This window comes from Alternaria infectoria (genome assembly GCF_024043175.1).
Source record: "Alternaria infectoria strain BMP 0036 chromosome Unknown scaffold_3, whole genome shotgun sequence".
NCBI classification, from domain to species: domain Eukaryota; kingdom Fungi; phylum Ascomycota; class Dothideomycetes; order Pleosporales; family Pleosporaceae; genus Alternaria; species Alternaria infectoria.
In genome coordinates, this window is record NW_026250692.1 from 641,391 (window position 1) to 662,840 (window position 21,450).

Below are 21,450 nucleotides of genomic sequence, written 5' to 3' on the forward strand. Positions count from 1 at the left end.
GATTCGTTATCTTCGTTGGCGATGCCCAGCAGCTGCAAGCCCAATGCTTCGGAGAAAGTATGCTTTGCCGCGCTCTCGGGTGCAGGCGATGTGTGCGATGAGCGCTAGGGCGTCAACTTGAGATCCACATGCTGCTGTAGCGAATTGAGACTCTTTCTCGACTGGCTAAAATGTAGCATGAAAGGCTGAATGTCGATGCGATGAGTCGTGGTTCGCTGGGGATGAGGTTTGACGCGGGATGGTGGGGGACGGCAGGGGCGTTCTCTTATCTCTTGGCGCTAGCCAGGCGAGAGACTAGACTCACTGTAGTCGATGCCAGCAAGGATCCTTATCAGAACGTCTGGAGATAATATGAGTTGCTGCTTTTCCGCGGTCAGCATTTGACAAAATGCCTGTGTCGCTAATACCTCTTCAGCCTCAACAGCTTCCTGTTCCTAGTACGAGCATACTGTTCGTGTCGAAGAAGTGGCGTTGACAAAAACGACTGGAAGTAACGCAGCAAACAACAATGACAACTCAAAATCAAGACTTACTCTTGCTTCTGAAAAGTAGCTTTGCTTTTGACTTCTGGTGATGGTACAAACTTGATGTGACGGGAGTTGTGTGTCTGCCGCGTGCGTGTGGAGACGTGGCCCGATAAGCTCAGAGCTTGGTGCAACGGCAACTATACCAGGCATGTGGGTGGATTCGCGCCGTTGCACAATTCTTACAATCCCAGCTTGGATTTGAGATCGTTAATTGTTTGTCGATCAGCTCCTGTCAGGATATTGATGGCCTGTGAAACATGCTTGCACCAATCAAGCGAAGATTCAGTGCCTTATCTTGCATGACTGCAGCTTCCGCCCCGGCAACACGGAGTACGCACAGGGACTCTTGGAGCACATCGATGATTTGGGAGGGTATATGATCCTCAAACGCCTAGAGTTCAGTGCAACGTCATCCGCTCCTTGGTAACTCGGTATTTGACTCTCACAACGCCAAGGCTCGTCGATACTTGGAGGCCAACGCTGGATGGATGTGACGACTTATCCCAAACTCCGAGAGGTTTTCGCAAGCGGGAGTTCTAGGCCTAGATCCTGACGTACGGTGGCTGCTACAGTCACTGCAGCGATATCGGAGGAAACGGGCCGGAGAAGGCATGTTGGGTACTGAGATGCTGTGCAAGAAGACGAAGCAACTCCGGGAATATCGAAAAAGATGGTAGTGTAGTGTGGGTAGGCTCCACAGTGGGCTCAGCTGCAGCCTTTTGAGCCTCATCCGCGGAGATCCTACGCTCGTCCTGAGAAAGTGGTACCCAGCCACCTCGTTCCTCGATCTGTCATCACACGACTTTGACTGAATACTTTCCGAACACCTTGGTCAAAAGTTTCGGGTCATACTGAGGATTTCGAAGGGTTAGCTGCTGATGTGAAGCAGGACCCGAGGATGTCTACGTTGTTAAACACTCCTGCGCGCTGCATTCCCAATACTTCCTCGCCGTCTGCACACCCACCCCGTACATTGCAGCGCCGCACACCACCAGCACATGCATAAGCTGATGGCTACTCCCGATTACGTCGCAACGCCGAGGGTACCATCTCTCAGGCACTCTCGCAGCGTACAACAAAGCTCCGGTGCCATGACAAACGCCTAGTCCAAGATAGTAGCCCAAGCTCATCCTACTATCCATCTCTTCCACGCCATAGACGTGGGTACCATGCGCTATTGGAAGGAAAGAAGACGCTCCCAACAGGAGATAAAGCGCCGTACGGAGATGACGAGACTGAGGACCAGAAAAGGTGGGGTGCAGAGTAGTGAGTGCGCAAGCAAGGCCCACGACAGTAGCAAAGATACTGTAGGCTTCCTGTAGTACAGGATCGCATTTGAAAGTGAAGTGTGTACTGGCAATTGTCGTACCATACAGTGGTATCACGATACCAAGGTAATCGAATCGGCCCGTCCAGGTGCGAACAATTTCGCTGTGATCGAGGAAGATGTGGTGTCTATCAAGCGTCAGTACCATCTGTTCTTCAAACTCAAGGCATGAGGGTTGAAGATGAGTATCAAGAGGTACTTACAAGAACGAGAAAAAGAAGCACGCTATGACAGAGGTAAAGTAGACGTAGACAGCTTCATCGTCGCCGCTTCTACTGTACCTGTCTAGGTGACTCCGACGAGCAGACAGGTAGAACACGACAGCGACCAACAAGAAGGCAACGGTACCCAGGATATGTGACCAGATGTTGACTGTCTCATTGTGGACCTGGAAGACGCTCCTGAGTGAGTGATGGTAAGAGAACGTTGCTTGTCTAGTGACTATTAGCCCCAAGCCGTGTGCCGTCTACGACGCGGAAAACGTACCGATGGGATGTGAGTATGAACTCGTTGTCTCGCTGCCAGGGTACTGCGTTGACGCCGTTAGCTCACGACGTTCCTAGTATCCACCGGGAGTAGCGCAGAGTCGAACTCACTGAGATCATCCCAGCCTATCAACGCATCGGAGCTCTGGGTCTCATCCGTACGATGAGTCTCCTTACCGTCCGCGTCAAATTGAACATGTCGCAATGTCGTTGATGTTCCATACCCGTCGCCATGGTTGCTTCCCTCCAAAATCCCCGCTTTCTCTCTAGCGTCTTGGCGTGTCTGTGATGTCATACCGCTCAGCTCAACTGAGGCTGATGCCGACTCCAACGAATAATTTCTCGATGTTTTCAAGGTTTTATGAACGGGAGAGCGATCTGAAAGTCGATGGCTAATGCTTTTGTGCCGACAAAGACATGCCCTACTCAATAGTCACCCACAAGTTCAGTCACCAAGCCGCCACGCTTCCAAGCTATGCACGGCCGTGACGCAGTCAATGAGTCCGCGGACCTCTTACGCCTCTCATTTTCTTATGATGCGGCCAAGATGTATCTAAGGAATGGGAAATGCTTCTTCCTGTCGTATGTCGTATCCTTGGGGACTGTAAAATCTGGGCAGCCCTTGCTCGCCCGTGTGTTTCTGTATCGCGAGGATCCTCAACCACCACCATGTTAGTCCTCTGCTTTCTACGCATGTCCACTTCACTCATAATTGAGGTGAGGTTTGCCAGATGGATGCTTTTTAACCAGGCAATCTGCGCTCAAGTGCTGATTGCAGCAATTTTGGAGTGATAGAGGCACAGACTTTGAGCAAGATAGTCAGTGCCATGCCAGGAGAGCTGAACAAATTCACCTCGGCTTTCGCATCGTTTGATGGACATTCGATGTTGTCTGAAGCAGTAGGTATACAACTGACTCAGAATAGTTCAGGTGGGCACTGCATGGAGCGAGGCGTGGATGGCACCAATCTGAGATGCGCACAAATGTACGGCACGAGGAATCGATAGCTAGCAAACAAGGATGATTCTCGGCTCAAGTCTTGCAATGCTCGCCGTTTCTACGTCTTGATACAGACATCACTTCTCATAGCAAGACAGAAAGTTCAGGATGGAGAGCCAGTCAAGGTTTCTGTATTATTAATTCAATCACCGCGCTCGATCGGGCGGTTACTGTTCAACAATCATGCACCGTCATTCATGCCCAACAATGTACACCGAACCATATCCAATGGCACCCAGCAATCAAGAGATAGGAGTAGTAATAGACAATGAGGATTCCACGCGCATCAACATCGCGCGAAGATAGAGCACGGAGAGGGTCAAGGTCAGAGAAGTACGGTAGGACGAATGGCGCGGACTTTCGACGGGTACTAGACCAGGATCGCCGTGCCTAGTTGGATTCTGAAGGAGAGGCATATCGTATCTCTTTTCGATTATGGGTTTAGAAGTCGGGAAATAGGTGCCCGTGGCTATTCGGACACGTCAGAATGTGGTCTACAGTATAAGGAGGACTCTGCACGCACGGGTCATCCCCTGCCTGACCGTATGCCTCCGTCTCCTCCGGATACTTATCGAATTGGCTGGCATCGCCAACGCCAGCTCGCACAGGTGGCACGTAGGGTGCATCAATGTCCTTCTTTTGTAGTCGGTCCCACGTTACTTCGGCGAACCAAGGGTGGTTCATAACGTCCTTGCTGCCGCCGTGCAAGTTGCCCAGTCGCTTGGTGAGGTCGGGTGTGATGAGCTTTTGCAGCAGGTCGTGGGCGTCAGGGTGGATGTACGGTGGGTACTTGACTCTCGACTTGAGGATGTTTTCGTAGATCTTCATGGGGGAGCCACCGTCCCAGAAGGGAGTGAAGCCGCAGAGCATTTCGAAGATGAGAATGCCAAGTGACCACCTGGCGTTGTTAGTGCGACTCGAGCCGGGGGAGACATTGCTACTTACCAGTCGACGGACTTGTTGTAGCCTTTTGACGCGACGACCTCTGGCGCCAGGTAGTCAGGCGTACCGCACAGCGTCCATGTGATGTCGGGGACCTCTTTCGCGAAGCCAAAATCGGTGATTTTGAGATGGCCATGGCGATCCAGTAGCAGGTTCTCGGGCTTCAGGTCGCGGTAGATGATGTTATGCGAGTGCAGGTAGTCGAGTGCGAGCGTAACCTCTGCGGCATAGAACTTGGCGACGGGGTTGGGGAAGCGCTGCAGGAATTAGTATCAGATACATGATGCCAGGCACGGATGCGACATACCTGAGACTTTCGCAGCAGACTAAACAGCTCGCCTCCTTCGACAAAATCCATGACCATGTAGAGGTTCTTGGAGTCCTGGAAGGTGCCCCACAGGGTGATGAGGAAGGGGTGCTTGACCTGCTGCAGCATGCGGCGCTCGTCGTTGGTGTGCTCGACCTGCTTCATCTTGACGACCTGGGCCTTCTTCAGCACCTTGACGGCATAGAAGCGCTGGTTGTGCTTGGACTGGACAAGGTGGACGCGGCCGAAGCTGCCGGTGCCGAGGGTGCGCTGGATGGTGAAGTCGGTCAGCGAGTACTTGCCCTTGGTGACGCGCGCCTGGTTGAGGGGCTGCGTCTGGAACTGGACGGCGCCGGCATGCTTAGGGGCGGCAGCGTGGGCGGGCGTGTTGCTGGGGTGTATCAGGTTCTGTATGCTGGGGACGTTGTGCGAGGGCGTCGGCGGCTGGTGTTGCTGCTGGTGGGCGTAGGCGGGGTTCATCGAGTCGGACGGCTTGGAGGCGGCGGCAGGCGCGGCCGGGGCCGTGGAGCTGGTGTTGCTCGCCGTGTTGGTCAGCGACTCGTTGGTCTTGGTCTTGTGCAGGTGGAAGGAGCCCGACTTGCGCGACGTCGTGGGCGTGATGGGCGAGTGGGCGTCCTTGACGGGCGACGTCGGCGAATCGAGGTCCTTGGAGCCGTTCGAGTCCTTGGTCCGCTTCTTCTTGAGGAAGCCCAGGGTAGGCATTGGAGGGGCGGCGCGACGAGTGCGGCGGCGCGGCCCTGCCTGTTCCTCGACGCAGCTCGGGCGATCTCAAGCACTGGGGCCAGGAATGCGCGGGGAGCTCGGGACGGGGGCGCGGCGCAGACGGCAGCAGGCGATGCGCTCAGGGGCAGTGGGTGTGCAGGTGCGCGGGCATCAGCAGAGCAGCGAGGAGTGTCGGCGGCGTGGGCGGGCGAGGCAGGCTTTGGGCTAGGTGATGGGTGGAGGTTGGGCTAGACAGTAGACGCTCGCTCGCGGGGAAGAAGCGTCGCAGCTACCACGCGCGGGCGGCATTGGCAACAACATGACGCCTGCGGCTCGTCAAAGAGCCATGTTTCACGCGCCTGCACTGGCACCGTGTTTGCGCCCGCAGTCAATGGCATGCATGCATCCAAACTAACATGTCAATGTCTTCATCCCTTCATTACATCGTGTCATGCCCGCCCGGGCTGCACGCGAAGCATCGCTGCTTGTTGCGTCATGCGTACCATGCACCACCTGGGCATGGTCGTCCCGGCTGCTATACCCAGCCTGCCTATACTGCGAATCGCTTCGTCGCGAACCCGTCAACGCCTAGCAATGCGCGCCAATACACAGACATGATTATACCCAACGCCGGCCCATCTACAAACACCCCAAAAGACTATTGCGCAAACATGACTCGAAAGCGCCCAAATGGCACACGTTGCATCGTCAAAAGAAAACCTGGCCGTTTCACAGCTCATCAGCCACCGCATGGGTTTCATCGGCCCCACCAGACACCACGATCGGCTGGTACGTCTCCAGGTCAAGGCCGCACACTTCCATGCGCCGTTGCCGGAACCTCTCGTACAGCTTGCTCCACGCCTCTTGCGCCTGTGCGTTCTGAGGCCGCAGCTTGGCGCGTTCAGAAAAAGGAATGTCGTACTCCGGTCCTGGTATCTCGGGATCCGACAGCCTCACGAACGTCGTCGCCTGCTCGAACGCCGTCGCGTTGAAGTCGTCGACGACATTGCGCAGGTTCTGCGATTCGTAGACCACGTTGCCCATTGACAGCGACCACTCCGAGATCAACGAGTCCGGCACTGTGAATGTCTTGCGGAACATGTTGAGGTCCGACGTCGGATTCGTCGTGCGCAGTGTCCTCAGCTGGTTGTAGCTCTGTTGTGACGGGTGTATCATCAGGAGTGATGTCGACATGTCGGTTCGTTCTGGCGTGGCGGGGTACGCTGCCATGGGCTCTGACTTGGAGAAAGCCAGCAGCGAGTCCAGAGCCGATGCGTCGAGCAGCACTCCCGGACCTTGCAGGTAGAGTAGCCGCTCGTAGTCTACCAGTGAGTACAGGCTTGCTAGTGAGTAGGAAGAGGGCAGTGTGTCTGGCTCTATTAGTAACTGCAGCGGGCAGCTTCCTGGGCTCAGCACTCACCGTCTGCGCCTTCCACAATAGGCTCCATGGGCATCAAAGTGACGCCATACCGCCTCGCCGCTGTTCGCAGCAGTCGCCGTGTAGTCGACATTTGCGGGCCGTATTTGTCGTCTTCAGACTCCACCAGCCACAGTTTGGGAAACATCAGTATCCTTTTGGCCGGGCTCTTCATCTTGTGTAGATCAGACAGCAGCATCACGGCACTGCAAAGTTCTACATGCTCTCTCACCACCTGCACATAGCCCAGGCGGCTCCAGTCCATCGTCTGCCCCGCAATATACTGCGCATATGTCTCGTCCACCTCCGGACGGCCGCCCATCGGTCTTGCCCATTTTACGTCCAATGTCGGAGGTTCTATCGGCTTGGGCGGGGGCAGAGGCTTGGGTAATCGGGGCTTTATGGCGGCTTGTAGAGAATGCACGTATCGTTGCTGTAATACCCAGCCGGAAAGGAAGAGGGCGAGTGTGAAGAGAAGAACTACCGGCGGCTGTCAGCGAATGCGAGTGCGTGCCCGTCGTGGGCCATGCGTACCAATGGCTGCCGACAGGATGACAGAAACCTGGCTCGAAGTAAGGAGAAGTCTCCCCATAACTACAAGTAAACGCTGGATGCGAAGGGTATAAGAATGCTATGATGGTTTAAAAGTGTGCATGTAGAATGGTAAGGGCAGTTCGTGCAGGAGAGCGCATGCAGTGGACGGGTGTGACGTGCCCCGTGGATCTAGATTTCGTAGGGCTGCATGTTGATCGCTGGTGTTGAGCAGGCAACTATCGATTGCTGGCAGCACCCCGGCTCAAATTATCGCAACCATCAACGCGAGCTTCCTCCGCAGCACCATCGAACTACCAAACCACCAAACCGCACAATACTGCACGCGCATTCCCGAAGATACCCAAGGACCATTCCGATCTCAAACTAGCCACGAAACGACTGTTCGGTATACCCACATGTCCAAACCGCAGTTCGACCGCGCAGACGCCAGCGCGCTCCTCGACGACCGAGGCTATCGCGGAGCCCTCATCAGAGGGCAGAACCCGGCGCTGCTCTTCGAAAAGGGTGTACGCGAGCGCATTACCGAGTCCTATTACTGGAAAGAGCAATGTTTCGGTCTGAACGCTGCGACCTTGTGCGACCGCGCAGCCGACCTCAAGTTCATCGGTGGCACGACTGGCATTACGGGCAAACCTACACCATTCTTGTGTCTAGCGTTCAAGATGCTGCAGCTAGTTCCGGACAAGGAGATTATCCTTGAATACCTCAACTTTCGCGACGACGAGGAAGATGGAGCACAGGACGGCGAGGCCAAGAAGGAGGAAAACGGCCACACATCCGAGGACGAAGACCCAACCAAGAAGGCGCTCGATCTAAACGCTGCAGGCAAACTCGGCGACTTCAAATACCTGCGGTGCCTCGCTGCCTTCTACATTCGCCTTGCCTGGGAGCCCGTCGAAATTTACAAAACCCTCGAACCCCTCCTCACCGATTACCGCAAGATAAAACGACGCCTCAAGGATGCCTTTACCCTCACATATGTCGATCAGTTCATCGATGATCTCCTCACAAAAGATCGCATGTGCGCGACGAGTCTGTGGAAGTTGCCGTCGCGGGCGAACTTGGAGGACTTGGATATGCTGGAGCCGAGGGAGAGTCCGTTGGGTGACGAAATCGATGAGCTGGACGAGGAGCTAGACAGAAGGAGTGATGGAAGTGCGCGGAGCTACAGAAGCAGAAGCTATGACAGCAGGAGCAGGAGTCGGAGCTATGACAGTCGCAGTCGCAGTCGTAGTCACAGCCGCAGCAGAAGTCGAAGTCGAAGCTACGATAGTCGTGATCGCGGGAGGAGTCGCAGCCCAGGCGAGCGGAGCCGGTCACGGAGCAGGACACGTAGTAGGAGTGGGAGTCGCAGGCGCGATTAGAGTCGTAAGGACAGCGTGATGCTAGCATGTAGGGCCGCGCATCGGATTTAGCTTTATACCCATCTATGTAATGAAGCGTTCAGTTGCTATTTCCATCGTCGCATGAACACCACTCGATCCTGCGTTGCAAGTCGCACACGATGCCACCACTCCCAAGGCACGTGCAAGGTTCGGCAAGCTCTCTAATAGCATTATACTAGTTAAAGCGGCGGCCTTAAGCCTTAGTTTGTGTCACACTTTGTAGAGATTAAATTTTCTTCTATCTAATTACTAATAAAGCTACTAACTTAATTATCTTAATAAGTTAGGGTTACATTTTGCTGCACCATGAGAGCGCTTCCGACCCCAACCACAGCAAGATATACGCAACGCTCACCCACCACGTCGCTGCCACGCAGTCTCCCAACTGATACTGCACAAAGGCGCCCAAGTCAGCTGCAGGTTCCCTCCCTATAATTCGAACCCTCATGAACTTTACGATCGAGAAAAGAGGAAGAAACACAACCCCTCCAGCAAACGAGAGCACAGTCCACGATGGAGCCCTGGACGCCTCCTCATTGAACAGCCTTCGCCATGGGAGACAAGAGAAGACGAAGCTGCTTATTATCCACCCCGCACCAGCGACAGTGAATACTGCGAATGGCGCCTGGATGCACTTCAAACATTGTTCTCCAATGCTATCTTCTAGCACGCGTCGAGGCCGGACTTGAAGTGCTCGGCAAAGCTTCCTGAGGAACAGCGGGTAGCAAAGTCTTGCCAGCGCCACAGGGAGGGCAACACCAGCAACATTCGCCATTGAGAGCCCATGTTCAGAGCCCGATACCACGAAAGTCATTCTGGTGAGCAGTGAAAGTGCACTCAAGTTAACTCCAACATTGACTTGCTTGCTCATCCTCAGAGCACTGGGAAGAGATAGCACGATAGAGATCCACACCCTCTGAGGGTGAGCAAGCGCTCGAGACAAGATCCATCCCACGGCAACCGATATGTATGGCCAAACAGATGTCTGTCCCTCCTGTAAGGCAGGTTCTCCGAAGACCAGAACGAGGTGTTCCAGTAATGGCGATGTGTCGTCACCTTCACCCTCTTTCTCTTTCTTGCCAAAAATTTCCGTGAGGTTGTAGATGTATAGCAAAAGGTGTATGACCACCAGTAAATTTTGAAGGTGTTTCTTTTGTCGTGAAGTTTGTCGTCGCACGAAGAAAGGGGAGCCAACTAGGATGATTGGGATTGCTGGCCCTGGGATGCGTAATCGACCGAGTGCCACTGAAGGGTAAAGAGATGGCTCGTCGCTCGCCATATTGGGGAGACTAGGAACACTGGAGCGCGAGTTTCTTCTATATTGCGCCTTTTCCAGGCAGCAGTCGGCCTTGTGTCCACGCGACTTCCGACGGTGTCCGGGTGGAGTATTCTTGAATGCCGTTTATCCCATGTATCAACAGTACTGCCGAGCTTCTTTCTTTCTACAACATACATAGGCAACTTGCGCCAAGGAGTTCAAATTGTTGCCGCCATTGCCGTCTTGGCCTGCCGAGGTATACCGAGCTTGACGGTCCGAGCGGCCCAACGGCTCAACCGTGCCAGCGATCCTGCGTTGCGAGTCGCACACGATGCCACTACCTAGGTACTTCCAAGGTACGTGCAAGGTTCGGTAAGCTCCGATAGCATCATACTAGGCCTGCACGTTGAAGCAACTTCGACACCACCGAGCGCAGCTGTCACCACTTGTACTCCATCATCACCATGCCTGACTCTGCACCCCAACCCTCCACCCTCCTTACTCTTCCTCGAGAATTGCGCGATTTGATATATTCGTACCTGCAAGCTGAAGGAGAATCTGACTGGTGTGAAACCAGTCTTTTCCCTACATTCTGCCTCCTGTACCGCGTCCACAACGCACCGACTCTCGCGCTACTTCATGCTCATCCTCGTCTGCGAGAAGAGTCTCTTGAAATCACTGAGAAACAAGGAGTCTTCGTCACAATCTGCGATCGGGACCGCCTACGACCCTGCCCTGTAGATACACCGCATCAATCACCACCCAGTCGCAAGCGTCGCACGCTACCTTTAGACACACTTTTCAGCCATTACATCAGGCACGTCGCGATTCTCGTCCCCAACAGTCATGAAGACCTGAATGAGTGGACGTGGAACACTACGCGGCGTTTTGTCTCTGTGCTGGCACAGAAAGCTCCATTTCTAGCAACCATCCGAATCGACTATCAATACCGCTCCCAAACCCTACTTCAACATCACAACAACACCTTTGCACGGTTTGATATGTCTCCATATATGCTCGTGCCACCGCCCTGTCTAGACACGTTGCAGCTCGTACAGCGGGTCGAAGGGTACCGTCTCGAGCAGGAACCGATTTTCGAAGATGAGCATCGGAGTCAGCGACGTCAGCGGCGTCATCACAGGTGTCTAAAATATGGCTGCTACTTGTTCAGCAAGGCTGGAGTAGACTACATGTCTCATCTTTGGAAGCCTGAAGATATTGATGGACGGCTGTGGGCCGAGCCGTATGATGTGGATGATTGGAGAACGCCACTACCGGCTTGGGTGGTCAATCACAAACTGAAGGACTGGAGGGAAAAGCGTGGCCACGAGGAAGCTGTGGCTTGGTTCTGATATTGCTGCGTGATTGAATCTCGACGACTTTGACAATCGATTCGCAACATCTTGCATTCCGGCAGATACCGAACAATTCTGAATGAGGCTGGGGCTTTGAACTCTATCATGCGCTACCGCACGTAGACCATCATTGCATGTTCAAGAGGACATCTCGCTGGCTGTCGACCATTCCAGCAACCGAACAAAATCTCCCTTTTCGCCTATGTTACAACTTAGCTCCCAATTCCTCGTCCAATCTCCATGATGAGATAATTCCGTCAGTAATTCCGCTGGTTTTCAATTCTCTTCTTGATATCATCTTCAACATGGATCTTGCGCGCAAGTTCTTTCCGGACTAAACCGAAAGCCTCGTAGCAACGCTCACATCCTCTTCATCCAACACAGCTATCTCAGATAGGAAATCGAAGCCATCAACTGAGGCATCATATATCTGGCGTTCTTCCTGTCTCGCGAGGCTCCAGGGCTCCTTCCCTTCGCATCATGCGCTAGTCCAGGCCCACTTATTTCGAGCGTTTGTCAACAACATCAACAGCAATATTGACTCTCTCACACTCAGAGCACTCACCCACCAAAGACACTTTTCGCTCTGCTATTGACGCTCGCGTCCCACAACGATGTCGGGCGAACGCAGCCGCCGGGATGCGATCGCCAGGGCTCGCGTGCCTACAACCGAGGACATAGATGGTCAGTAATCCATGCCCACCTTACAGTAGCTCTGCTAACTCTTCATAGACTTCGAAGATAATTACCGAAAACGAAGGTACAACATGGGAGTACTGGCTAAAGCCTATGCTTATGATGACCTCGATGAAGAGGAGCTGGCGTGTATTGCCAAGCAGGAAATCGTGGTCCAGAACATGGAGGCCAACATGAGAGACATCGCCGCACACTTCCCTGGCTATGCACCCTTTGCCGACCTCGGGGAAGGAACAGCGCAGCAGGTGGGAGACTTGCTTGGTCCGGCCGACGGAGGCAAGCACCAGCCCATGCAAGTCAAGGGGAAAGAGAAGCCGGTTCTGGGAGGTAACTCTCAGCCCGCACCGAAGAAGCCAGTTCTGGAAGGTAACTCCCAGATAGTGGAGGAGGAGAAGACACTCGGAGGCAACTCTGAATCTGTCAAAGAGAAAGCTATACTCGCAGGTGACTGTGAGCTGGAAGTGGAGGAGGTTGGAGGCCATTCTGCGCCGATGGGGCAGCAGAATCAAGGTGATAACCGTGCGCCCAGTGAGAAGACAAGGCGATGGATTCAAGGCATCGTAGCCCTGAGGAAACAAAAGTATCTCAGGCGGCAGCATAAGGAGCAGATGCGCATTGCCGCTCTGGCTCGAGAGCTGAACAACTGAAGGCTCCGAACTATGCCAACTATGTAAACTTGAAGTTCTGAAAGCGCAGGCTGGATACATCACGATAAAAGAGTGTCGCATATTGATGCATGTGCTATCATTGATACCTACGAAATGCCTCTCTTTGCTATTGAAACTCTTTCGTAGCCCATGTAATCTTCAGCGACCGACAGCCCTTGATTAACTGATATCTTAAGATCTGCGAATAGCTCAGAGGATGCATTATGTAGACTCTTGATGTTTTCGGCCAAGATCCTGTTCACATTGACGTCACCTCTTCATGCGATTGTCATTCCCGTTCCGATTCCCTTGCACCGTCTCGGATGAGTGGACAGCTGTGCTTCCCTGAATCGCAATAAGTTTTGCCAACAGTTTTGGCGACACATCGGGCATGAGGAGTCAATCGCATCAACCCACCAGCATGCCCCACATTGACCTTACTGTACCCGACAGGACGGCGCATATGAAGAGTAACATCAACGACTTGGCGCTGCCCACCGGCAGTCGCGCGCTGGAACCATTGTCATCTGCGAATCGGATACATCGATGCGAGAAGTTCTCAACGGATTTTCTAGAGCGGCATGTATTTGTCTCGGTGGGACATGCTCCTCCAAAACCCACTGCGAACCATTCCCATCGCAGTATATCGACACTGAGACATTCGAATCACCATATCAAACACAGATATATACAACAATATGAAGTTACATTTGCTCCTTTTCCAAGCTGTCGCGGTGCAAGCTGCGATCCGCTTTGGCTGCAGCAGTGTGTCCATTCAGCGCCTGGACCCGCTAGTCGAGCCTGGCCGTGTACCCTCGTCTCATGTTAGTGTTATGATCGTAGTGGCGACCATATACTAACACAACTGCAAAGGTACACCAGATCGTCGGTAGGCTGGACTTACGATACAGCCTCTGGTTCTCTCATTGACGTTTCCGCAGGCGGTAATGCTTTCAACGCTACGATGGCCGGTGATATTGGGGAACAGGGCAGCTGCACAACATGCGCATACACTGAAGGTACGTCATGCGTTCCTCACTCCAGTTTCTTTACAATTGCTGACATTGAATGTAGACTTTTCCAACTACTGGACCGCGGCGATGTACTTCAAACACCAAAACGGCTCATACAAACGCGTTCCAATCTATCCAAACGCTCAGCTAGGTATTCCGACGACATCGCCTACACTGGAGCACATTGAAAGGCTAAACCTTAACAGGATTCGATGGTCAAGATGCGGACCACATCAAGGGAGGTATGACGGTATACTACACCCAGAAAGACTTCGAAAGCTCAGACCTCGACAATCCCGTGAAAGCTTTTCCGCCGGTGAGTGATGCTATCTCGGCCGTCGATGAAACGAGCGATTAATTGGGTCAAGGGCTTCCGCATGACCGTTGGTAACCCGTCAACAAACACACTCAACGGCACAAAGAAGGGCCTGGCATACACGTGCTTGCAAACCATCCTCACTAGAGGTTATGAGACTCCTGACTTCCCGAAAGAGCCCTGCCCTGCCGGTGTCATGGCCATCCAGGTAAGTAATGGTCCTGAGCAAACATTATGATCAGGGTACTGACAGTATGGCAGTAAGTCTCCCTGCGGTGTTAGCATGCTCCTGCATACAAGTGTTACGCACTTGCCGCCAGCGCGTATTTTCCCAAGAGAAACTCATTCCTTTTTCCACAAAACCTACTAATTGCGTCTTTCATGTGTAGCCATTTTCCCTCTTGCTGGAACGGAGTCGACCTTGACTCTCCCGACCGTCAGTAATCTCCCTGTGCGAACTGCTTGTGAGATAAAAACTGACTTCGTACACCAATCTTTAGATCAATCCCACATGTTCTCGACGACACGAGGCGGCTTCCGCCCGGCGGACCCGTGTCCTGCATCGCATCCCATCAAAATGCCTCAGCTAGCATACGAAACAATGTGGAATACAACTGCCTTCGCCGACATGTGGCCAACCGATGGTTCGCAGCCGTTTGTGTGGAGTTATTCCGATAGCAAGGGCTACGGTACTCATGCAGACTACGTGTTTGGGTGGAAGGGGGACAGCTTGCAGCGGGTGATGAACGATAGTTGCATGTTCCATAATTGTGGAAGTCCGGGTATTCAGGGTGTGCTGAAGACTCAGACTGTGGAGGAGATGAACGCGTGCGCGGTTGACAGCTCCGTCGACGAAGAGGTGGATGGGTGGCTCGATCATCTGCCAGGGTACGAGATGGAGGTCTAGCTCGGTATCTACTGATGGAGGTCTGATCTTTTGCATATATAGTGGCCGGGCTCAGAACGGGGATGTCGCAGGCACGGCGTGTCTGGTTCGTGTTCATAGATTGCAGCTCGTTCGCGGGTTCTTCGGCGATCAGCTAAGATAACACGCTAGACTCGATTTGAGCAAGCTTGCACGCGTCTCCTGTCTCCGCATTGCGCCTTTCGTCATCGCTCCGACACTGTATTCAAGCTGCCCGGCTTCATGATCTGCTATGTTCTGAGCCGTGACGAAGTCAGAACGGTATCGAAGCGCCCGGCTAAATTTCTGTGGAAACATCCTCATCGCATACCATACCCCACATGCTCTTTTCCTTGATTAACAACGTGTCCACCCGACGATCATCACCTACGATTGGTGACAGGTACCTGTCATTTCGACCACCTGGGCATCGTCGTACCAAACACTACCGGCAGATAACAAGTGCAAACGAAAGCAGATCGAAGTCTGGTGTTCACGGCTGCTCGAAAGCACCACCCCTGGCTCGGTAGTGAACAGCCGGCACAGCAGTATCGGACATATTGACGAAGATGCACCCCAGTCTTGGAAGAGTATATCTCTTGCTGGGAGAGGCGGGTCAGTCCTTGGCATACGCTGCTGTCAATGAACCCCAGGCGATCTCGCAACAATGGCTGATTAATGAGAAACAGGCGCGAAGAATCACGCGCACTTGATACCAAGACTCCCATACTAGGCCCTTACATGTAAGGTAGGTATATTATAGATACAGACCGCCGGGAGTGGTGGCCAGCTACGTTGTCCTATCTACTCTTCAGCCTCAGCATCATGGTCTCTTTTGCGGTCTTTGCCGCCGTCGTGCTAGGCAGTCTGCCTCTCGCTCTCACTGCACCGAGCGGTATCGCTTCAATTATCAATCATGACACAGTTGGGAAGCAGCTCGAAGCCCGTCAAGGTGGCTACTACTCCTTTTGGTCCGAAGGAGGTGGCTCGTTCCGTTGCAACCAACAAGGTGGCGGAAAGTACACGTGCAACTGGTCAGGACAGTCTGGTGGTGGCTTCGTTGCTGGCACAGGTTTCAAGCCTGGGGGTTCGAGGTAAGAGCAGCAACGGGTCCAAGACGATTTCGAGAGCTGTACTAATGGATCGCACTAGGACAGTCAAATACTCGGGTACATACGACGCCAAGGGTCCTGGTTACCTCGCCCTCTATGGCTGGACGCGCAACCCTCTCATCGAATACTACATCATCGAGTCGTACGACGTCCTCGCCCCAGGTGAGCCTTGGACGCGCAAAGGCAACTTCACTTTTGAAGAAGGCACCTACGATCTGTACACTAGCCAGCGCGTAAACAAACCGTCTATTGAGGGGACTCGTACCTTTACACAGTTCTGGTCGGTGAGAACAGAGAAAAGGGTTGGCGGTACAATCACTACGCAGAAGCATTTTGACGCGTGGAACAAGGCTGGGATGAGGTTGGGCGGTCACGACTATATGATTCTTTGTACGGAGGGATTTGCGAACGGGACGCTGCTGCCAAGTGGAAGTAGCAGCATCACTGTAACTTAGTTGGTGGGAATTGGCTCTTGACTGGCCTCAATTTGTGGAGCCGCAGGACATGGACGCAGTCTTGTAGTCCTGGTCGTGCGTATGTATGTCATGGGAGTGTCATCTTTCGGGGTAGAAGGGAACCTAGATAATTCGCTTGATTCCTTTACGCTTCCTCTAGCTATGCTCCGCAGGCCAGAAATCACTCCAATAATCCGTAGAAATCATCACAAATACAGTGTCTACATAGCTTGCGGTGTCATCAGTGAGTATACATACTGAATGACCGACTTATGCGACCGGCTACACTTGGTTGCGGGAGAAAGACCCTGGGTTGCACTGCTCAGATCGCAGGATGTTCGGGGTCGTATCCAAAAGGGAACGAGTGGCAAAGTGGAGCCGGTTGCTGTCGCCAAACAGACATTTTGATCCTTCGTGCTCGGGGGCCGGCCGCAATGCGACACATCCACGTCAACCTAGGGAAAAAATGTACGCCGTGGAGCCTACATTACCACCAACTTTTCTAGATTGCTCGCGATATCCTGATGTAGTCTGCGGAGCAGTTCAATTTTTCCTCTTGCATGTGGTAACTCTCCGCGACCAGAGGTGTTGCCTAGCCCGTGGCCCATGCGCAAAGTGGAAGGATGCACGCCATGGAGTTACAGAGGTGCCGTTGAGGGGCGGCGCGACTAGCGAACGCACGCGACCTGGGCCACACTACCACCGACTGTGAGGGTTAGGAAAACAGGACTCGTAGTGTACCTCATGACTGTTTGCGCGTACACAGTCACGAATATTTGAGCCTGCTGTGTTTGGGGGGGAGATCCCATCCCGGGACGACATGTATACTGATGGCTGCGAGACGGTAGGCCGGCATCGAGGTGCACGACGGGGCGTATTCGCCTGTCAGCAACCGCGCCTAAAGGGTAGATAAGAACAATGAAGACACCTTTGACGCGCCGTCTTGCAAAGCCTCTCTCACATCCAGAACACTCCTCTCATCCGCTCGTTCCTACGCGTATCATGGCAGGCACAGTCCTAATCACCGGCGCAAACGGTTCGCTTGCTTTACCATCAGTCAAGTACCTGTTGGAAGCATACTCATCCTTCAACCTGGTTCTTACCGTCCGAGACGATTCAGAGAAAGATGCAAACACGCTAAAACTTCGTCAACTTGTAGCCCAGCACCCCAACGGACAAGTGTCTATAAGAAAGCTCGATCTCTCTTCGCTGGAAAACGTTCGGGTATTCAGCAGAGCGCTCCTTGTTGAGATTGAGGGCAAGCAGCTTCCACCCATCCGGTCGATTATCTGCAATGCGATGACATGGAATTTGTCCGGCGGGCCGAAGTATTCGAAAGACGGATACGAAATGTCGATTGCGGTCAACCATCTTGCACATTTTGCTTTGTGTTGCAGGCTCATGAGTGCCATGGACCCAGTTCATGGCCGTATCGTCTTTTCGGGCAGCGGCGCACATCGACCGGAGGAAGCAAAACTCGTCAAGGAATATCCAACCCATATCCCAAACGATTTGGAACTATTGGTTCATCCAGAACCTGATAAGGAAGGCGAAGAGTTGGGACGAGGCTTCCAAAGATATGCTGTGAGCAAGTTGGTCTCCATCATGGTGATGTACGAGCTCAATCGTCGCCTGAAAGCAGTAAGTCTCCCGTTGTCGAAGACGCTGCTTGGCTTGCAGCCTAACTGTTTCATCAGAAGAAAGATGTAGAGTCCATCCGCGCAGTTGCGGTGGATCCTCTGGATCTGATTACATCGCGGGCGTTCCACCAGCCGCACGTTCCGCGAACAATTCAGATCATGGCTACGGTCGTGACTTGGTTGTTGCCGTTGATTGGCTACTTCCAGCCTCGATTGGTGACCGTCGAGCAAGCTGCAATCGCCTTCGTAGATGTGGCAGTAGCCGACAGATTTGATGGGCAGGAGGGGTACTTCGAAGGGAAGAACAGAGTCGAGAGCTCACAGGACAGTTTAGATGTGGATATACAACAAGCCTTGTGGTCCAGGAGCGTCGAATGGTGTGGGCTGGACAGAGAGGATGTGCCGATGGGGTTGTAAAGGAGAGGTTGAGTTGTCAGGGACGTCTGTGGGCGCTCTTAGTGCCAGTCGGCGCGATCGCCGGAAGCTGGGGAAGCCTCAATCGCAGCTCCACCAACCTCTCGAATCCCTCATCATGACTTAGTAACGATGCGCACCATGTGCGCGAAGCGATAAACGCTCTATAATCGATTCGCAGTTTTACCCTCCCATGACTGTACGCGTCTTCATGTCTCTAATATCGGCCCGCAGAGTCGAGCGCGTATAAGCACCACCCGAGACACCGCTACGACGCGTGGCCTCAGCCGAACCTCAGCGCCATGTCCAACGGGTACGCAGCCACTGCAACACGACGCCATACACCACGTCGATTGTGGCACAGCCGAGTGTCTAAACTGGACTTGCAGACGAACCGACCCACAAAGCCCGGCACGACACATTCACAGCCAAGCTCTCAGCTGCCGCTTGGCAAAGCTTGTTCCTTGATTTTGTGAGGGATTTATTGGCGCCACAAAGCTTAGTTGAGCTTAGCCACGCAATCAGTGCATGCACCTCGCAAGGGTTGGCATGCTCTAATGCAGATTGTTACGACAAACGTCTACGTGACACCAATCAGAACCAATGAGACATGACCGTGAGCAAGCTGAGCCACCCCAACCGCGGCCGTTTTCATCTGTCACACCGTCCGGACTTGCATCTTGGGTTTGCTCGAGAGATAGCGGCGTCGGTGAGGCGGTGCAGCAGGGCCGAGCGACCAGTCCCAGGCCTGACAACTGGCAGACGTTGAAACATGGGCATGCATGCCTGAGGGTCAGGGCTTGATGTGTGCCACTGGCGAGGTCGAATGACAAGGCGCGCAGGCCGCAATGACGGAAGCTACTATCCTGGAATCATCGAGCTGGGGAAGACTGTCACGTCTGCTGACCTGCAACCTAGTGATATAAAGGGTCGTGGACATCCGCGAAGACGAACATTCACTTCCCACCACCTTTTGAGATCGCTATCTACGAATTTCACCTACCGCACCCACACACAAATACAGCACGTTTGACTCCTGGGCTCTCGGTTCTCTTCACATCCAACAAGACTATCACAGTAAGTGATCCAGGTATGCTACCAGCTACATAACTAACACTCCGTCCAGTATCACCTCCACACGAATACCATCAAGATGCCTGCCAGTGTCGCCTCTTCCATCTCGACTATCATCAAGCCCTCGCCAGCCCCGAAGTGCGGCGAGTCGTGCGACTGCTGCGGTTGCGACGAGTCCTGCTGGTGCACCGTCATGTAGGGCGAGGACACCTCATACTCGGTCACGATGTTACGACCGACTTCTTGAAGGACACCTAGGTGCTGTCAGCTAGCGAACATCGTCATAGGAAGGCTTGCTACAACCCGTTGAATATAGCCACTGTTTTCTCTTGGCTTGAGTCCAATTGCTGTGCTCTCGAATCACTACCTCATCGATTCCCATCTGACCTGCAACGCTATTGCCATACCTCAAAACCTCGCTATATCAAGTTCCTACCTGTTCATACCTTTGTTAGCCGCGAAGTAACAACATCCCGGGCATGACTCGGTTGAGCACAGGTGTACGCAAAAGTGACGTAATTCCTCCATCACAAGAGCATACCTGGTAAACGTTGCAACAACCAAAAGAGCCTCACGGGCTCTTCCAGTCTTACAGCATACAGCTCCACGCTTTCTTGATACCAGAATTCATCTCCCACTTACTCATATCACAGAATCAAACGTTCAAAATGCCCCCGTATGTCGCCCGCGATGCTATCCTGAGGACTTCGAAGACGCTTTCGCATCTATTGAGACCTACTATTCGCTTTGCTCACACACAGCGCAGGACTTTGCCTGACTTCTCGCTTGAGGGCAAGGTCGCTGTTGGTAGGTAGTCAAGAGCGTCTCTTGACAAGCTAGCTAACTTGCTATAGTTACCGGGTATGAGACCACCAACCCGCGCTATCGGTGGCTACGATCCGTGTCGCAAACTTTTCCTGCGTAGAAGCATACATCATCTTCGAAAGTATTCACTTGTCAACATTTACTGGTGTATGCAGCAGAATGCGATACGAGTCCTAGCTACCCCTGGTGTCTCTCTCACGAGAAACCAAACACAGTTACAATCAAGCTAATGTGCCATACAGTGCTTCTCAAGGTCTTGGTCAGCAGATCCTCGCCGCCTTCGCCCTTTCCGGCGCCCATGGAGCCATTGTAGACCTTAAACAAGAAGGCGCCGACAAATCAGCCAGTGCCCTCATTGAAGAGGCTAAGAATCAGGGCCTCTCGCCCCCGAAGGTGCATGGCTACGAATGCGACACATCGTCCGAGGAAGGCGTCAAATCTACGTGGGGGAAGATTGTCAAAGACTTTGGGACCGTGGATATCCTCGTTACGAATGCTGGTATTACTGGTGGCGCACCAGCCGAGGACTACCCTTTCGAAGACTTCAAACGAATGATCGACGTCAATCTGACTGGAACCTTCCTCTTCTCTCGCACAGCAGGTAAATGGTGGATCGACAACAAGGTCGATGGCCGCATCCTGATCGTCTCGTCAATGTCCGGCTCCATTGTCAACCGCCCGCAGAAGCAGTCGGCATACAACGCTTCCAAAGCTGCATCGGCCCATCTCATGAAGTCACTGGCGTCAGAGTGGGCGCCGCACGGCATCCGCGTCAATGCACTGAGCCCGGGATATATCCAGACCGAGGCTAACGAGGGCGAAGAGATGGAGAAGCTGAGCAAAGAGTGGTTGAAGGATATTCCCATGAAGAGGATCGCCAAGCCAGAGGAGTTCCGCGGGGCGGCCGTCTGGTTGGTCAGTGATGCTAGCAGCTACGTCACGGGTAGCGAGATTATCGTGGATGGGGGATACACTATCTGGTGAGACTTGCTGAGAGTGGGACTATGTACGCACAAATCCGAATGTGGCCATCATTATGGCGACAGGCATGTCTTTCAGTCCCTAATTATCTCG

The 21,450-nt window shown here is 53.3% G+C and overlaps 8 protein-coding genes across 8 annotated transcripts; 6 read left to right on the forward strand and 2 right to left on the reverse strand.

Annotated features, from left to right (window-relative positions):
• Positions 1-3,779: 3,779 nt before the first annotated feature.
• On the reverse strand, positions 3,780-5,310 carry TPK2 (cAMP-dependent protein kinase catalytic subunit; the record flags this gene model as incomplete). Its single annotated transcript, XM_051493873.1, has 3 exons — positions 3,780-4,236; positions 4,284-4,537; positions 4,588-5,310. 3 exons carry the CDS (start codon positions 5,308-5,310, stop codon positions 3,780-3,782), a joined length of 1,434 nt encoding a protein of 477 aa, XP_051355552.1.
• A 729-nt stretch (positions 5,311-6,039) lies between these two features.
• J4E92_002471 (uncharacterized protein) lies at positions 6,040-7,319 on the reverse strand (the record flags this gene model as incomplete). The annotated part of the gene is made up of 3 exons (XM_051493874.1): positions 6,040-6,680; positions 6,731-7,207; positions 7,262-7,319. The coding sequence occupies 3 exons, from the start codon at positions 7,317-7,319 to the stop codon at positions 6,040-6,042; spliced, it is 1,176 nt and encodes a 391-aa protein (XP_051355553.1).
• A 358-nt stretch (positions 7,320-7,677) lies between these two features.
• J4E92_002472 (uncharacterized protein) lies at positions 7,678-8,832 on the forward strand (the record flags this gene model as incomplete). The annotated part of the gene is made up of 2 exons (XM_051493875.1): positions 7,678-8,428; positions 8,804-8,832. The coding sequence occupies 2 exons, from the start codon at positions 7,678-7,680 to the stop codon at positions 8,830-8,832; spliced, it is 780 nt and encodes a 259-aa protein (XP_051355554.1).
• A 3,129-nt stretch (positions 8,833-11,961) lies between these two features.
• Positions 11,962-12,623, forward strand: J4E92_002473 (uncharacterized protein; the record flags this gene model as incomplete). The annotated part of the gene is made up of 2 exons (XM_051493876.1): positions 11,962-11,968; positions 12,013-12,623. 2 exons carry the CDS (start codon positions 11,962-11,964, stop codon positions 12,621-12,623), a joined length of 618 nt encoding a protein of 205 aa, XP_051355555.1.
• A 964-nt stretch (positions 12,624-13,587) lies between these two features.
• On the forward strand, positions 13,588-14,216 carry J4E92_002474 (uncharacterized protein; the record flags this gene model as incomplete). The annotated part of the gene is made up of 5 exons (XM_051493877.1): positions 13,588-13,642; positions 13,698-13,787; positions 13,843-13,952; positions 14,005-14,160; positions 14,214-14,216. 5 exons carry the CDS (start codon positions 13,588-13,590, stop codon positions 14,214-14,216), a joined length of 414 nt encoding a protein of 137 aa, XP_051355556.1.
• Positions 14,217-15,772: 1,556 nt separating this feature from the next.
• J4E92_002475 (uncharacterized protein) lies at positions 15,773-16,490 on the forward strand (the record flags this gene model as incomplete). Its single annotated transcript, XM_051493878.1, has 2 exons — positions 15,773-16,185; positions 16,424-16,490. The coding sequence occupies 2 exons, from the start codon at positions 15,773-15,775 to the stop codon at positions 16,488-16,490; spliced, it is 480 nt and encodes a 159-aa protein (XP_051355557.1).
• Positions 16,491-17,425: 935 nt separating this feature from the next.
• On the forward strand, positions 17,426-18,480 carry J4E92_002476 (uncharacterized protein; the record flags this gene model as incomplete). Its single annotated transcript, XM_051493879.1, has 2 exons — positions 17,426-18,064; positions 18,121-18,480. 2 exons carry the CDS (start codon positions 17,426-17,428, stop codon positions 18,478-18,480), a joined length of 999 nt encoding a protein of 332 aa, XP_051355558.1.
• Positions 18,481-20,219: 1,739 nt separating this feature from the next.
• J4E92_002477 (uncharacterized protein) lies at positions 20,220-21,360 on the forward strand (the record flags this gene model as incomplete). Its single annotated transcript, XM_051493880.1, has 2 exons — positions 20,220-20,362; positions 20,619-21,360. The coding sequence occupies 2 exons, from the start codon at positions 20,220-20,222 to the stop codon at positions 21,358-21,360; spliced, it is 885 nt and encodes a 294-aa protein (XP_051355559.1).
• Between the last annotated feature and the right edge of the window lie 90 nt (positions 21,361-21,450).